This window comes from Petaurus breviceps, unplaced genomic scaffold, assembly GCF_028583685.1.
Source record: "Petaurus breviceps papuanus isolate PSGF00001 unplaced genomic scaffold, PetGlider_PUasm1.0 38, whole genome shotgun sequence".
NCBI lineage: Eukaryota > Metazoa > Chordata > Mammalia > Diprotodontia > Petauridae > Petaurus > Petaurus breviceps.
The window spans coordinates 72,795,817-72,813,148 of NW_027186304.1; the positions used below are offsets into that span (position 1 = coordinate 72,795,817).

Below are 17,332 nucleotides of genomic sequence, written 5' to 3' on the forward strand. Positions count from 1 at the left end.
AGAGAGAGAGAGAGAGAGAGAGAGAGAGAGAGAGAGAGAGCAAGCTTCTTGGAAAAAGCATCCAAATGAGCTTCTTCCTATATGCCAATACATACCCGTTGTCTTATTCCTAGACAGTCCTACTAAGTTCCTTTCCCATGCATAATGCATATTCTCCTTCTAAAGATCTGAGATGTCACTGACATGGGGTTTCTCTCCACCAGTGCAGAACATATCCCTCTGATTCACACCTTAATAAATTGTCTTCATGAATTTCCATTACCAAAAGAAAGTAACCTCGTGGTAAACTTGATGAAAAAATTTTTCAAAATTAGATTGGCATTGACAGGGTTGAAAAGCATCCCGAGTAGAACAATCATGGTCTTGAGTCCATGCCATGTGAGGTTCAACTGGAAGCAGAGATGCTGGATGGCTTCTAGAAGAGAAGACTTAATGGGAGTATGATTTTCCTTGTTGTGGTGGTTGTTGTTCAATTGTTTCAGTCATGTCTGACTTTTCTTGACCCCATCTGGGTTTTTCTTGGCAAAGATACTAGAGGGGTTTGCCATTTCCTTCTCCAGCTTATGTTACAGATGAGGAGACTGAGGTAAACAGGATTAAGTGACTTGTCCAGGGTCACAAAGTTAGTGAATGTCTGAGGCTTAATTTGAAATCAGGTCTTTCTAATTCCAGGCCAAGCACCACCTAGCGGCCCTTGGGATATGATAGCTTTCTTCAAGTATTTAAAGGGTAGTAAAGTGGAAGAACAATTGAAATGACCCCAGGAAGAACAACTAAGAGCAATGAGTGAAAGTTACATAGGAGCAAATTGACTAAGGACTGGAGACATCCAAAAGAGGAATGGGCTGCCTTTAGAGGCAATGGTTTCCCTCTAATTAGATTTCTTCATGCAAAAGCTAGAAGTGGAGGTTCTCTTGGAGGTTAGGGATCAGATAAGATGAATACACATTGTGGTTCCTTCCAAGGTTAAAGTTCCATGATTCTGTGATTATGTTCTTGAATGATAGTGAGTACTCAAAGTATTTCTAGTTTAGTAGAACAGGTCAAATTTTGTGTTCCACTGGTTTCAGGGAATCAAGGTTACGTTCAGCCATGAAGATGCTTTGAGGGAGGATGTTGGTGAAGGAGCATTCATTCATAATTTCCAGTGTTTAGCTCATTAGAGTCTATCCCACCCCAGATGGATTCAGGGCTGCTACATCACTTGTATATTAAAATTTAGAAGTCAAAAAGCAGTGGTAGCAATTCTGATCTCAGACAAAGCAAAAGCAAAAATAGATCTAATTAAAAGAGATAAGGAAGGAAACTACATCCTGATAAAGGGTACCATAGATAAGACTGTACATACCCTTTGACCCAGCAATACTACTTCTAGGTATGTATCTCAAAGAGATCATAAAAGTGGAAAAAGGACCCATGTGTGCAAAAATATTTACAGCAGCTCTTTCAGTGGTGGCAAAGAATTGGAAATTGAGGGGATGCCCATGAATTGGGGAATGGATGAACAAGTTGTAGCAAATGAAGGTAATGGAATACAATTGTGTCATAAGAAATGATGAGCAGGCAGACTTCAGAAAAACCTGGAAAGACTTATATGAACAGATGCTAAGTGAAATGAGCAGAACCAAGAGAACATTGTACATAGTAACAGTCACACTGTGTAATGACTTGACCTTGATAGACTTAGTTCTTCTTAGCAATGCAAGGATCTTATACAACTTGAAAAAACTCACAATGGAAAATGCTATCCTAATCCATAAAAAAAAACCTTTGGAGACTTAATGCAAATAGAAGCATACTATTTGCTCTCCTTTTCTTTCATTGTTTTATTTTGTTTCTTCTTTCTCATGCTTCCTCCAATTAGTTCTAATTCTTCTTTACATCATGACTAATGTGAAAATATGTTTAATATGAATGTGTAAGTAAAGCCTATATCAGATTGCATGCTCTCTTGAGGAGGAGGGAAAATAAGGTGGGGGAGAAAATTCAAAACTCAAAACCTTATGTAAGTAAATGTTGAAAAATAAAAATTAATTAATTAATTACGAAAAAAAAATTAGAGGTGAAGTTCACCTGAGTTCTCCCTTATCAGAGACCTACAAGTGAAGGATGGTGACCATTTTTCAGGCATGTTGTAAAGGAGATTTGTATTCAGATATGTGTTATAGTGGAGGGCCTCTGGGGTCCCTTACAGCTCTGAAATTCTGATTCTCTGAGTCAGCTTCTTTGTACTGATATATGATGTGAATATATTGGCACAGTCACTTCCCGGTTCCATCTCTGGGGATCCCTATATCAACCCTCTGGTTTTCTTCCCCAATATTCTTCTCCAAGTGCAATGTAGGGATACACTTCATATCCCTAAGAATCTAATCCTACAATGTTGATCGCACTTGGTAGTCTTGCTGAAGAAATGTTCAGATCTTGAAAGGAGCTCATTTGCATGCTGCATGGTCTCTGCAACTTGCTAGAAGTCAGTAATGTAGTTAATGTGGGAATTCTTCATTTGCATACCTTTGCTTGTCATTTAGTTATGATGAGACAGCCAAGAAAACAGAATAAGAATTCATCTTACTGGGACACTAAAAACGCTCTCCTTAGCAGAAAGGTGAAGGAAAGAGGGCTATATTTTACTTGAAGATTATATTATACTAGAACTATAGAAAATTAATAGACTTCCTAGAACCAAGGTACTAACAAGACCTTGGACTCACAATTGAAAAGGACCCTAGCACAGAGCCAAAACATTTTGATGTATCTTCACTTCCCTCCCACCAAAACTGAGATGAAAAACACATCGTGTGACTGCAGTTGTGATAAATCGTCCCTCAGCACTCCTGCTTATACACAAGATCAGTACAAGGGGCATGCTTGGAATTCTCATGGTGATTTCAGAGTTCTCCTGACATTCTAAATGAACATCCTTCAATCTGAACTTGGTGCAGAGGAGAAAATCAAGTTACCAACAAAATGACTGTACAGTAGTTATCCAATATGCAGACTACCCCTCCTTCCCCCATCCCCAGTTATTATTTAATCCTTAATTCTGTATTTGTACAAGCAAGACAGCAAAATTAGACAAGATTTTTTCTAGTGAAAGCTTTAATCCAGCTTTATAACAAATAGGTAACATTTATGTAACACCTTCTTCTAAACATTTACTAATTGTTCTACATACATCATCTTCTTTGATTTAAGATCATAGTATGTGACAATGTATCTTTAGAATATGAACTACAATATTTCACTTCTGTCTTTGTATCTCCAGGGCCTAGCAAAATGCCTGACACCACAGTGAGAGCTTAAAAAATGCTTGCTGATTGAGTTAAACAGCACTACAACCTCTCAAGGTTTAGACTACAAATATTTTCCTTTTTATAAATGAAAAACCAAGATACTAGGGGTTAAGTGATTTGCTCAGGGTCACAAAACTATTAAGTGCCAGAGGCAAGACTCAAACCCAGATTCCTGAACTCATCACTCCTCCTCCCCTCCAATTCACAAGTATGGTCAATTCTACTTCCACAACACTTCTTGCATCTTCATGTGCCACACTCACATGATCAGCACCCTCATCTGGGCCCTCACCACCTCTCACCCAGACTACAACAATAGTTCCTCAATCTTCTTTATACCCTCCCCTAATCCATCCTCCACACATCTGTCAAAGTAATATCCCTAAAGCACAAAACTCTCCCCCCTCCAAAACTTCCCTTGGCTCCCTACTACCGCCTCTTAGAATATCAAGAGATCCTCCTGTCATAACCTACTCAGAAGCCATAAAATACAATCTTCTCTGTTTAGCATTCATAGCCCTTCACAATCCAGCTCCCATCAGCCTTTCCTGGCATGTATTGCAAGTGACTTTCCTTTGAGGTAGAGAGACAAGCATTCCCCTGGGGATGTGGGGGTGGGGGGGGAGAATCTGAAAGGAAGTCACAAAAAAAGAGATTTCCTTCCCTCTTCTCTTCCTTCCCCCCTAACTCTCCCCCAGGCCCGCCCTCCACACCCCCTTGATACTGAGCCTGCCTTGCTCGTTAGCGCCACCTGTTGCCTACACGTGTTATTCCTCTTCGTTCAGCCAAGCTGTCGTACTTACTATTCCTCAGGCAAAACAGTGCAAGCTTTTCCTTATGCCCAGTACGCAGTTCCTGCTCACATCTGCTTTATAGAATTCCTAGCTTTCTCCGGAGATTAGCTCAAGTCCCTTCCTGATCCTCCTAGCTTCCAGGGCTTTCTCTTTCAAATTACTTTTATATCTACTTTGCGTATATTTTGTATCTATTTATGTTTACATGGCATTATGGGACCATAGGTTTAGATTTGAAAGGTACCTTAGAGATTGTTAGGTTCAGCCCCCTCAATCTATGGATGAAGAGACACCGCTTCCCCAAAACGAGTGTTGACTTGAGTGTAGGGATTATTTTGCTTTGTTTTCATTTTTGTAATCTCATCACCTATCACCAATCACAGCACATTGTATTCAGTTAATAAATGCCTGCTGATTGATCCTCAAAATAGTACTGTGAGATAAATAGTACACTTCCTTCAACAGTTAATTCCAAAATAAATATTCTGAAAAGTCCAATCATTTACAGCTTAGTAACTATAGTCTCAGATTTCAATTAAATACCTAGGAGTCTGTTCAGGCTATACCTGGGTAACTTTCTCTAATCCTATTAACACTAATGGGAATTGAATGTGCATTTCAAGATGCTAGCTGTTAGTTAAAAAATACAAGAAGGCTTCTATTATCAAATGGTAGTAGTTAATTCAGGGCATCCTTTATCTGCTAATTGCACAAGCTGTAATTGAGATTCCTGCTTTACACAAATTTAGTGCAGCTTTCTGACATGTATTGTTTTGTTTTCTTCCACAGTTGATTGGCTTTGTGTATGCCTGTTATGTGATCAGTGTTTTCATGGAGGAAGAAGACAGCTGTGAGTACCGAATACACTCTGATCTCTGGAGCTACTAGGAGTGAGGCACTTTCCTACAGCTGATTGTTTGCGGAGCTACTTAATTGCTCATCCTTGGACTTAAAAAGGACACAAATCAGGATCAATAATGTGCTGATGGAAAGCTGACTATGCAAAGTTTGCATTGAAATGCACCATATTATGTTGAATAATGCTGGCTGCTAGAGTCATTTGATCCTTAGTCCATTAAAATAACTGCACTGAGTGCCTGTTAGGTGCAAGGTATTATGGTAGGCACTGAACAGGTACCACTGACTAATTAATGGTCAAGTTTTTAAAAGGGACAGGAAAATTACCTACTCATTGGTAACCTAGAGATAATAGAAAATGAGGAATTTGATCATCCCCAGCAGTTGGTACCCCCACCAAATAATTTTATATAAATCTTGATTATATCCTGTACTTACTGACATGTAAACATGCATCTGGGAAGCTAGTGGCATAGTGGATAGAGTGTCAGACCTGAAGTCAGGAAAACTCATCTTCCTATGTTTAAATCCTGCCTTAAACACTAGCTGTGTGACTCTAGGAAAGTCATTTAACCCTGTTTGCCTCAGTTTCCTCATCTGTAAAATGAGCTGGAGAAGGAAATGGCAAACCACTCTAGTATCTTTGCCAAGAAAACCTTTGGGGTCACAAAGAGTTAAACACAACAGAAAATGACCCAACAACAACCTATATCCACAAAGAAGAATATAAGCTCTTTAAAAGCAAGGGCTATCTTGTTTTGTATTTGCATCAGTAGAACAGTGGCTTGCACATGGCTATAAGCAGGGGGATGCAAAAAAGGGAATAGATAGTTGTCACAGTGAATACACCTTGAAAAGTCACTGCTAATATGTTGTCTGGAGAGATTTGAGGGCCAAGAAGAAAATAGCAGCAATGAAATACAACTTAAGAGCCTAAGATGGAAAAGAAGGGGGAGGAGCTCCAAAGAACTTTGGAAATTAATGTTAATGCCAAAAAGAAAGCAAGTATAAAAATGCTTCACAGCAAATCGTGAGCTAGCTACCAGAATAAGAAGCAAAGATAACTTAGAACTATGGAGATAGAAACAAGCTAATAGACGATGATTCATTCTCCTCTATTTGAAGATGCTTTTAGGACCTTACCAGAACCATACAAATCATGCTTGAGTAAAATTGTGCCCAAATCACACCAAATAGGCATTCGATAGCCTTAAAAGTCAGTGAAAATAAGCAAATAACCCAAGCAGTTAATTCTTTTGTAGAGTATGGTTTTGAGTTTGACTCAATCAAAGCCAGTCTGAGTGTCTTTCTTTTTTATCTTTGGCTCAGATACAGCTTGGGGTTTCCTTTAATCCCTGTACACTTGCCACTGTATGTCACAGATCTAGAGCCTAGAAACCTTAAGGGTTTTCAAGTCTGGCCCCTCGTTTTCCAGTTGTAAAAACTGATCCCCAAAGAGGTTAAATAACTTGTACAGGTTCACACAGATATTAAATGGCAGAGCCCTTTGACTCCAAGAGCATCCTTCTGTGCTATGCTGCTGCCATCAGATTTATTTGGTATTAGAAGAGGGATGCAAGAAAGAGGAATGGATTTTTTTTCTCCAACAATATATCATGAAAACCTACTAAATCAATGGTGGCTTCACCAAATTGGGGTATCTAAAGAGGAAGATAGCACTGATGAAATGAAACTGGGCTTATCCTGATATGGAACTTGGAGAAAATATATAGAGTTGGTTCCAAAAATGTATTCTATGTTGAAACTGTCCCCAGTTGCAACAAACAAAATTCCTATGGTACAGTCTAGATGGGATACCAGGCAATTTATTGCAGCTCAATATTTATTTTTATTCAAATAACTAGATATTTCAGAGAGTCAGAAAAAAACACAATTTATCAACACAACATGTATTACCTTCTGGTGATTCATGTCACCTAGATGCAGGCTCAGTTTTCTTGTCTAAATATTTCACAAATGTTTGAATATTGCCCTCTGTTCATGGATACATTTGGAAATAGTTCTAAATTCACTTGTGAGTAATATATAATTTTAGCTTACCATCAGGTTAGTTCATTTTGAAGATATCGCTTAGGGTCTGCCACCATCATTGGAAGACACAAAATGCTGTTTCCCTTTAAAAAGTTGGGAACAGGGTGGTGAAGGGGAGATTATATAGGAATTTTTTTCCTTACCTGTAGGGCCTTCTATATGAAGCTAGGGGATTATATAGAAACTAAATCAAATAATTAAAAGGAAGGAAAATTTGCTTAATTGAATGATTTGTCTTGCCACTTTTATTTTTGCATAAGAATATTATATACTTATATATTCTTGTATAAGTATATTATATATTTGTATAAGTGTATTCTGGTAGTCTTTCACTAAAATTATGATAAATCGCATTCACAGTTAGCTTTAACACTGTACTGATATATATATATATATATATATTATACGTAGATACACATACATGAATATATACAAGATTCTATAATTAAATTGCTTTTGATCCATTCTCTCCATGTTCCTCTCTCCCTCTCCATCCCTGCTATAAAGATTAAGGCTTATTGAGTGCTCTTGCCAAGTGAGACCATACTCAGGCAGGAAGAGGAAAGTGATAGATTTGTTAAGAAAATAATTTAAAGATAAAGGAAAGAAGGAAGTAGGCAATATGCACACATATAGAGAGAAAGAAACTTATAGCCCAAGGAGGACCCTCTCTACCCCTAGAATTTTTTGTTAAATATAAAACTATCCCTTTCTTCCACTTTCTCGCCAAACACACACATATATGTATATGAATAAATATACACATATATATGTAAATTTATATATATGTGCGTATATACATATATATATATTCCTATGTAATCTCTAAGATTCTAGGTGACGAGATAGCACAGTGGATAGAATGATAATCCTTGATCAGGAAGACCTGAGTTCAAATTTGACCTCAGATACTTAGTAACTGTGTGACTTTGGACAAGTCACTTAACTTCTGTCTGCCTCAGTTTCCTCAGCTGAAAAGATGGGAATCATTATAGCAACTACCTCACAGAGTTGTTGTAAGGATCAAATGAGAAAACATTTATAAAGTGCTTAGCACAGTGTATAGCATATAGTAAGCACTATATTCATGCTTATTCCTTCCCCCTCTCCATTTATATGTCATCCTTTCTCTTAAGTACTTATACCAAAAACTATAACATTCTCACTATAATGCCAAAGCACCTTTAATCATTTAGAATATATCATTTCAGTGCTTTCCATATAAACAATACTTTTTGGTTTAAAATAAAAGCTCAATCAACTGAAAATTGTTCTAGTATATTTATGAGAATGAATATATTTTCTTTACTAATTTGTTTATTCTTTTTTCAAATAACTGGAGATCATTTTAAGGTTTAGGTTTTCGAGACTTAAGAATCATTGACCATGTGTCTTGCATGTTACCCAAACAAGAATCACTTCCAAATATATTTTAGTGAATAAAAATTATTAGAAACTGAGGCTATCTCATCTAGCTATAGTCATCTGAGTACATTCTCATACACTTATTTCATTTTCTGTATTTGTTTAGTGTGTATTGTGTATATGTTTGTGTTTAATTAGAGGGTGGGGAAGGGAAGTAAGTCAGTAGATATAAGACTTTTCCAAGGGGCACCAATTATTTCAGACTATTAGGATCAACTTTTCAAGTTGCTTCATGTATCTACAACTCAACAGTTTCCTTCCTACTCAGTATTCCCTTAAGGATTTGGGGCTGGAAAATCATCTTATCCAATCCCCTTGTTTTATAACAGATTCAATTTTGTTGTTGTTGAGTTGTTTTTCAGTCATATTCTACTCTTCATAACCGCATGTGGGATTTTCGTGGCAAAAATATTGGTGTGGTTTGCCATTTCCTTCTACAGCTCATTTTACAGATGAGAAAATGGAGGCAAACAGGGTTATGTGACTTGCCCAGAGTCACACAGCTAGTAAGTGTCAGAGACCAGATCTTCTTGAATCCAGGCTGGACACTCTATTCACTGTGCCACTTAGATGCCCTTTGTGCTACATAGCTGCAGCTAGCTATTCTCAAAGTATGGTCTGGGGACTCCTGAAGGTCCCTGAGACCCTTTTGGGGGTTCATAAGGTCAAAACTATTTTTCATAATAATACTAAAATAGGGGTGCCTAGGTGGCACAGTGAATAGAGTACCGGCCCTGGAGTCAGGAGGACCTGAGTTCAAATGCGGCCTCAGACACTTAATGCAAAAACTAGCCATGCGACCTTGGGCAAATCATTTAACCCTAATTGCCCTACCTTCCCCTTCCAAAAAAAAAAAGCAAAAAAAAATACTAAAATACTTTTATTTCTAATACAGTAAATAACAATAAGTAAAAACCATATTAAAAAGCTCTTTGGTGTCTTCAATAATTTTAAGAATTTAAAGGGGTCCTAAGACAAAAAGTTTTGAGAATTACTATTTTAGAGGGAAGAGGTAAAATGATTTGCCCAAAGTTATATAGGTAATAGGTAGCAAACAAAGAATTTAAACCAAGATCTTCCAACCCCAAATTAAGAAGTGCTTAGAGCCCCTCCCTTTCTCCTAAAGGCCAAAGACAATACTCATCCTAGAATATACTGTACTGGCATGCCCAAGGCACACTTGGATCATGCTCTATGCATGCCCATGTCCCAATTTCTTTATTTTTTCTTCTATGTCTTGTTAACTCTCCTTCTGACTATTTCGCTTTCAAAAATCGCTATTTGGGGGGAGGCTGGGTGGCACAGTCAATAGAGCACCAGCCCTGGAGTCAGGAGGACGAGTTCAAATCTGACTTCAGACACTTAATGCTTACTAGCTGTGTGACCTTGAGCAAGTCACTTAACCCTAATTGCCCTCCAAAAAGCAAAAAAATAATTGCTATTTTGAAAAATGTAGCTAGGAATTAAAAATCCTAAAAGTAGCATGTGGTACCTTAATTTGGATGAATATGTTCTTAATATACATCTCTTAATATGGAAAGTTCTCTATAGATGTTATTTTTTATTACTTTGGGACCAAAATTTTGCAGTACTTTCCGCTTCTGCCTTTATATATGTCTCCCCCTTTGTCACCAGTTTAACTTTCTCTGTTCCAAATTCGAATTGAGCTTTGTAGATACCATTGTAATTTCCATAATGCCATTGTTTTGACATTACTCCATTCCTGGCACATTTCATAAGATTAAAGTCTAGTCATTCTTCTGCCTTCCCCTGGAGGAAAGAAATACAACTGGATGGCATTTTCTTTGAGATTTATAACAGTGCAAAAGGAAAAGTGAATTAGAAAACCAATTCTGAATCCATCAGGCTTTTTCAGGCCAGCATTCTTTTGGGGTAGGAATATCTGAAACCATGCATCCTATAGAATATATTGATGCTGAAAGATTGGGGGATTTCTACTGAATTTGGTAGCTTCCATTGACTTAAGGTACTCTAAGTGGCACAGTGCATATAGCACAGGGCCTGGAGACAGGAAGACTCATCTTTGTGAGTTCAAATCTGGCTTCAGAGTATTACTAGCTGTGTGACCCTGGGCAAGTCACTTAACCCTGTTTGCCTCAGTTCCTCATCTGTAAAATGAGCTGAAGAAGGAAATGGCAAACCACTCCAGGATCTCTGCCAAGAAAACCCCAAATGGGGTCATGAAGAGTCGGACGCGACTGAAATGATTGAAGAACAAACAGAAATACCTAATCTAGCTAATGGACTAGACTGCTTACTTACCTGGCACTAAAGTCTCTGTTAATTATCTACTTTTTTGTGGTATTTATTATTTCTGTGGTCTGTCAAGCTTCTGGGGACCAACTGAATATATTAGTGATGTAGTACCGTCAATCCAAATAATATTTAGAAACAGAGAAATCTTGGAGTGATCCAAACAAAATATATTTGCCCAAGAAAAACCTGAAATGATCAAACACTGGAGAAGAGATGACAGGGGAGAACAGAAACAAATATCTTTTTGCTCAGTGCTTTTCAGGCTAAGGTCACGATGCAAAATTTGCTAAAGGAAATGGAAATAAAGAGTGGAAACCCAAAGTGCATTTTTATAATTAAATCATTCAGGTGCCTTCAGAAGGCAGATGTGGGCAACAAGAGACTCCTAAAATCAATAGCAGTGATCTCATAGACTAGCACAATCTGGGCCAACAATTAGCTTTCAAGCAGAATAATTTTAAGCTATCCTTACCAGATGAAGAGGACATTCCTGACCTGCCCATGTGTTTTGAGTCATTTTTCCAGTATGTAAGCATAAACATAAAATAATTACAGAGGTGACTTTCCTGTGTCCTCTAAGTTTTCTGAGTTCTCTTCTCCATGTTTCTGAAAATCCCAATCTGTATGGTAATATTGAATGGAATATAATATCATAGCATTTTGGCAGAGGAAACATCTCTAGTCATTGTGATTCAGACTCTAATGAAACAGATTGCATGAATGAAACCACGGCATTGTTCCATATGCATAAGCCTTGTTCCTAGAAAGAAACCTGTCAGATGGGCTTAAAAATTAATAACAGCCACTCGATAGCCAGCTATGCATTGCTTAAATGGATCTATGGGACTAATGGTACAGCTGATGGACACTTTCTGAAGGGTAATGAATGCCTGAGGAAACAGGTAGTTCCCAGCTGGTTCTTTACTTCTTCCTTAACATTTCTTTTCCCATAGTTAACTGTTACTTATAAAGAAGATGATTGCAGGTCAATGCAGCAAAAAGAAAGGCACATAAAAGGCACATTACAGGAACAGGGTTAATGCTTTGGATTGTTCATCCTAATGAAAAAACCTATTTATATCCTCTTCTTTCATTTTTTTTCCATTTCTTCCTCTGTAGCTCTATCAATCTGTGCAAAGTGCTTCTGGGAGAGGAGATGGTATAGAATCTATAGTCATAAAAACCTGTCACCATCTTGTTTGCGAATCATCTGCTCTTAAAAACCAACTCTGGAGCTTGTTACCAACTTGTCAGACTTATTGAAAAGAATGTTTTTAATAAAGAAGAGTATGAAGGAGAGGCAAAATATAGTGTGGGGGAATTATTAACTGTTATTAATGTAAGATTCCCTCAGTCGATCGATTGCTAACATTACTCTTTCTGGTATTAGATGGCAAATGTTACTTCTCCATGAGTTCATGAGGAATGTCTGAGATCGCATACCCCTTGTACAGGGGTATGAGGCACAGTCCAGTATTTTAAAATATCAAGACAAATCACAGTAATAAAAATGATAGCTAGCATTTATAAAGAGCCTAGTATGTGCCAGACACTGTGTTAAGTATGTTATAAGTATTCTCTCATTAGGTACTCCCAATAATGCTAAAAGGCAGGTGCTCTATTCCCCATTTGAAGAAACTGAGGCAGGCAAAAATGAATTGATTTGCCTAGGGTTACACAGCTAGTAAGTATCTAAGGCAGGATTTGAACTCAGATCTTCCAAACTCCAAATCCAGCACTCTACACTGAACCAACTAGCTGCTCAATAGTCCTTTATGAGCTATATTGTCTGCCACTTAGCTGCCAAGATGATCTGTCAGTGAGCTCCTATGACTTCTTATTACCTTCAGAATTAAATGTACAGTCCTCTGTTTGACATTCAAAACTCTTCCTAACCTGGCTCCTTCCTTTCTTTCCAGTTTTCTTGTACCTTACTACCCTTCACGCATTCAATGATCTAGTCATAATGGCCTCCTTGCCCTTTCTCAAACATGACATTGTCTCTTCCACCTCCATTTTTTTCACTTGCTGTCTCTGGGACTATAATATTTTGCTCTCTTACCTTGACCTCTTAGTTTCCCTAGTTTCCTTCAAGACTCAGCTCAAGCTCTGCCTTCCTTCTGCAGAGACTTTTCCTTGTCCTCCCAGGGGCTAATGCCTTTAATGTACTCCATATGAGCAACAACTATGTTGTTGTTTCAGTCATGTCTGACTCTTCATGACTCCATTTGAAATTGTCTTGGCAGATACTGGAGTGGTTTGCCATTTCCTCCTTCAGCTCTTTTTGCAGATGGGGAAACTGAGGCAAACAAGGTTAAGTGAATTATCCAGGGTCATAGAGCTGGTAAGTGTCTGAGGCTAGATTTGAAGTCAGGTCTTCTTGACTCCAGCTTGGTGCTCAATCCATTGATCCATCAAGGAGCATATTGCCTCACCCATCAGGATGCGTGCTCCTAGATGGAAGGAACTGGTTGGGTTTCCCTTTCTCTGTAATCCCAGGATAGAGAATAATTCCTGGCACACAGTAGTGTATAATGAATGCCTGTTGACTTCCTGCCTGACTGTCAGAACCTTGCTATAAGAGGAACCAGTGCACTTTCAGGAAACTTTCCATTCAGAGAAAGAATGGATATTGGAAAATTGTTCTACAGATCTACTTCCCCTCAGGTTCATGTATTTGCCTGCCTACCCACAAATGTATTTGATGGGCCCTGGCAGCCATTACCATGGTAACGACATGAACTGGAAATAAAAATAATTTCCCTCTTCTCTAAACCTTTCACTGGAACTGCACAAAAGTAAGGAAATTTCCCAATTTGAATTTTATTCTCCTTGCCTGTGCCTACTCTCTAGTGGAAGGACTTAGGTCAAGTGCAGTGTCTTAGAGAGAAAGTAGGGAAAGACCTGAATGAGTCACACACAGGATAATGGCCCCAGAAGGACCAGCCAGGATTAGAGAGCACACTCATTATCTAACATTCTGGGGCAAAAACCCTGCACTAGGTTATCATAGCATGAGAGAATTGGGGAGCAGTGCCCCACATAAGGACAACCAAACCACAATTAGAAGGTTAGCCTCTATCCTGCTGTAAAGGTGTTCAGGGATATGCTAAATCACAATCTGAAACTGCAGAGGGTGCCCACTGCTCCAACATTTCTGAAGCATCAGAGGCTAATTTGCTTTTGCATATTCCTGCCTGCAATCATCTTCTTGCCCTAAATCCTCATACAGTGCTTTCTTGAATCTCTGTCACTGGCTGTTTGAGCTGTTGATCAACATTGAGCCATCCAGTATACACAGCACAAGCAATTAAAACTCTTGCCCACATGTTGCTTATTGAGGTTTGCCCATCAGTTACATTGACTGAAAGAGGAAAAGGTGGTCCCTCCCCCTCTACAGTTTTATGTTTGATAAATATCTCTGGCGTAAAACTAAATATAACCTTACTCTATTGGTGTGACGCAAAACAGAGCGATCCCTAAAGCATTCTAACACTAAGCAGGGGGGGGAATCACACTATTTGATACCTGTATCATCATTTTTACATAGGGGAAAATCTGGTTAAAATTACCATTAAGGTCAACAATAAAGAAGAGAGGCGGAGACACAACAAAGGTCACCTGCAGCCTAAAAGGAAGAGTAAATTACCTTGTGTTGTGATGTGGACAATGTTGCTAGGAAGCTTCCCCACTCTCCAATTGTACAGAAGAGTCTCTGATCCCTAAAAGTAGCAAGACTTGTCTTCACTACAATTTGGGAAGGGACTGGAGCCAATCCCCCGGTTTCCCATATCCTATGACTCTGAGACTAAATACACCTCTCTCACTTCCTACCTTTGTCTTCTAATTCTGGACTCTGGGGGCACACAGAATAAGTTGAATTCCTTTTCTTTTTATTTGTATCTTTTTTTAATGGTTTTATTGATAATTGATGTTTATCAGTCATTTCTGGACATTCTCTACCCCTCTCCCCACAAATAAAGCTTCCCTCATGATAATGAAAAAAAAATAGTTTGATAAAATCAACACATAAAAATATGGTTTATGTCAGGACACTTTCCAAACCCATAGTCCCTATGTTTGTAAAGAAAGGGCAGTGGGGGCAGCTAGGTGGCAAAGTGAATAGAGCACTGGCCCTGGAGTCAGGAGAACCTGGGTTCGGATCCTGCCTCAGACAACACAAAAAAATAGCTCTGTGACCTTGGGCAAGTCACTTAACCCCCATTGCCCTGAAAAAGCAAAAAAAAAGGGGGGGCAGTGGTGGGACACCTAGGAGCACTGACCCTTGAGTCAGGAGGACCTGACTTCAAAACCAGCCTCAGACACTTGGCACTTGATAATTGATACTTGACCCCAATTACCCTGCAAAAATAAAAAATAAGAAAGAATAGTGGTACTCTAATCTCTTTTCCGTGTGATAGCTCTTCAGATACTTGAAGATAACTATTGTGTTCCACATTCCTCCCCCAAAACCTTCTCTTCTCCATACTCAGCATTGCTAATTCATTCAATTGCTAGTTCTGGCAAGTGGTGATCAATCAATTAATAAGTATTTGTCAAGCATTTACTGTGTGCTAGGCTCTGGAAATAACAAGACATAAATGAAAGCCCTCATCTTTAAGGAGCTATGTTCTATTGGGTAGACAATAAGTACACACATATATAAGATAAACACCAGAAACAGGGGGAATAGAGGCATTAGCAGCTGGGCAATCAGGAAAGGCAGAAGGTGGCACTTGAACTATTTTGGAGGAAACTAAAGATGCTAACTGAGAAGGGAGTAAATTCCAGGTGTGAGGGGGCAGCCAGTACAAAAGTACTGGAGATGGGACATGGAGGGCTGTGATTGAGCAAACCAAGTGGAACCAAGGAGTGAATGACAAAGCCACCTTGGAATAATCAATCTGATCTTTAACTATTTGGCCCAGCAGTTCAAATCAGAAAATAAATGAGGCACCCACCCATTTCAAATCTGTCTTGTTACTCATAAACCAATCACTTCAATTACCAGTCAATTGGGCTAGATGTAATTTTGTATTTAGAATTCAACGAGTTATTAAATTATATGAGACATGGGGAGTTTGAAGCTTTTAAAAATGAATAATGCATTTTAGTAATTTTAAGAATTTGGAGTAGAAGAGTTCCTAAACTTTCACTGATTCCTACCACCCCACTTCTTTTAAAATCAAATAAGATTTCAATCACATCAAAAACAAATATTTACTTAGAATATATTATGTTTCAGTACAAGAAGTACCAGATATCCAATTCAATTAATATAACAAACATTTCAAAAGTGCCTACTGTGCAGGGCGCTGTGCTAAGTACTTGAGAAGATCAAATATAAATTCCTGTTTGTCATGGTGTATAACTCCTTACTCTATTCTCTCTTTGGTCCAGCCGAACTGCCTTTCTTGCTGATCCTTGCTCAGCACACTCCATCCCTTGTCTTCACACATCTGCACTGGTTTTCTCTTATGCCTCAAATATACTCCCTCCTCACCTTTGCCTCCAAGAATCCCTCATTTCATTCAAAGTTTAGCTCAACTCCATCTTCCACCAAAGGCCTTTGCAGATTCTGCGAACGTCAACTTCCCCTCCAGTCTATGCAGTTTTTATTGTATAGATACTTATTTTGTATAAACTTCTTCATGTGCCTATTTTTCTCTAGAGAATGTAAACTTCTTGAGAGCAGGGACTATTTCATTTATAATTTTATATCCATAGCATGTTGCAAAGCAGCTGACATTTGTTGTTGTTCAGTTGTTTCGGTCATGTCTGCCTCTTCATGATCCCATTTTTGGGTTTTCTTAGCAAAGATACTGAAGCAGTTTGCCATTTCCTTCTCCAGCTTGTTTTATTTTATTTTATTAATTATTTTTTAAATTTTTTTGCTTTTTGGAGGACAATTGGGGTTAAGTGACTTGCCCAAAGTCACACAGCTAGTAAGTGTGTCAAGTGTCTGAGACCAGATTTGAACTCAGGTCCTCCTGACTCCAGGGCCAGTGCTCTATTCACAGCACCACCTAGCCATCCACCCCCTTCCTCCCCAGCCCCAGCTCATTTTAAAGATGAAGAAACTGAGGCAAACAGTTAAGTAACTCGCCTAAGTTCTCAAAGATAGTAAGTGTCTGAGGTCAAATTTGAACTCAGGTCCTTCTGATTCCAGGCCCAGGGCTCTTCCCATGGCAGCACCTAGCTGCCTAGCTCACATAGAGTAAGCATTTATTGATTAATACAAAGTTAAGGAGTATCTCGATCCTCTTTCAACTTGGAATCTAGTAAAGGGTATGATACTTACACAATTACTATGATAAAAATGAATGCATGATAAGAGCACAGGACCTGGAAACAGGGGACCTGGGTTTAAAATCCTACTTATTACTTGTGGTGACCTTATTTAAACCTCTCTGGACCTCAGTTTACTCAACTATATGATTAAAGAGCAAGACTAGATGGTCTCTAGGGTCTCTTCGAGCTATAGAAATATTCCTTTGAATCTTAAAAGCATATTAGAGAAATTCAAATACAATTCTATGTGAAGTCCTCTTGAGAAAAAGTCATTAAAAACTAGGGGAATGAAGAAAGGCTCCATAGATGATTTGACTTTGAATTGGGCTTTATTCAACA

General features: G+C 38.5%; 1 protein-coding gene across 2 annotated transcripts in view; it reads left to right on the plus strand.

The window, feature by feature from the left end:
- The window catches only part of NKAIN3 (sodium/potassium transporting ATPase interacting 3), an 862,428-nt gene that overhangs the window by 792,576 nt on the left and 52,520 nt on the right, over positions 1-17,332 (plus strand). For both annotated transcript variants that reach the window (XM_069099517.1, XM_069099518.1), the window contains exon 5: positions 4,880-4,940. In XM_069099517.1, coding sequence (XP_068955618.1) covers positions 4,880-4,940 — 61 coding nt within the window. The remainder of the gene's footprint in view (positions 1-4,879; positions 4,941-17,332) is intronic.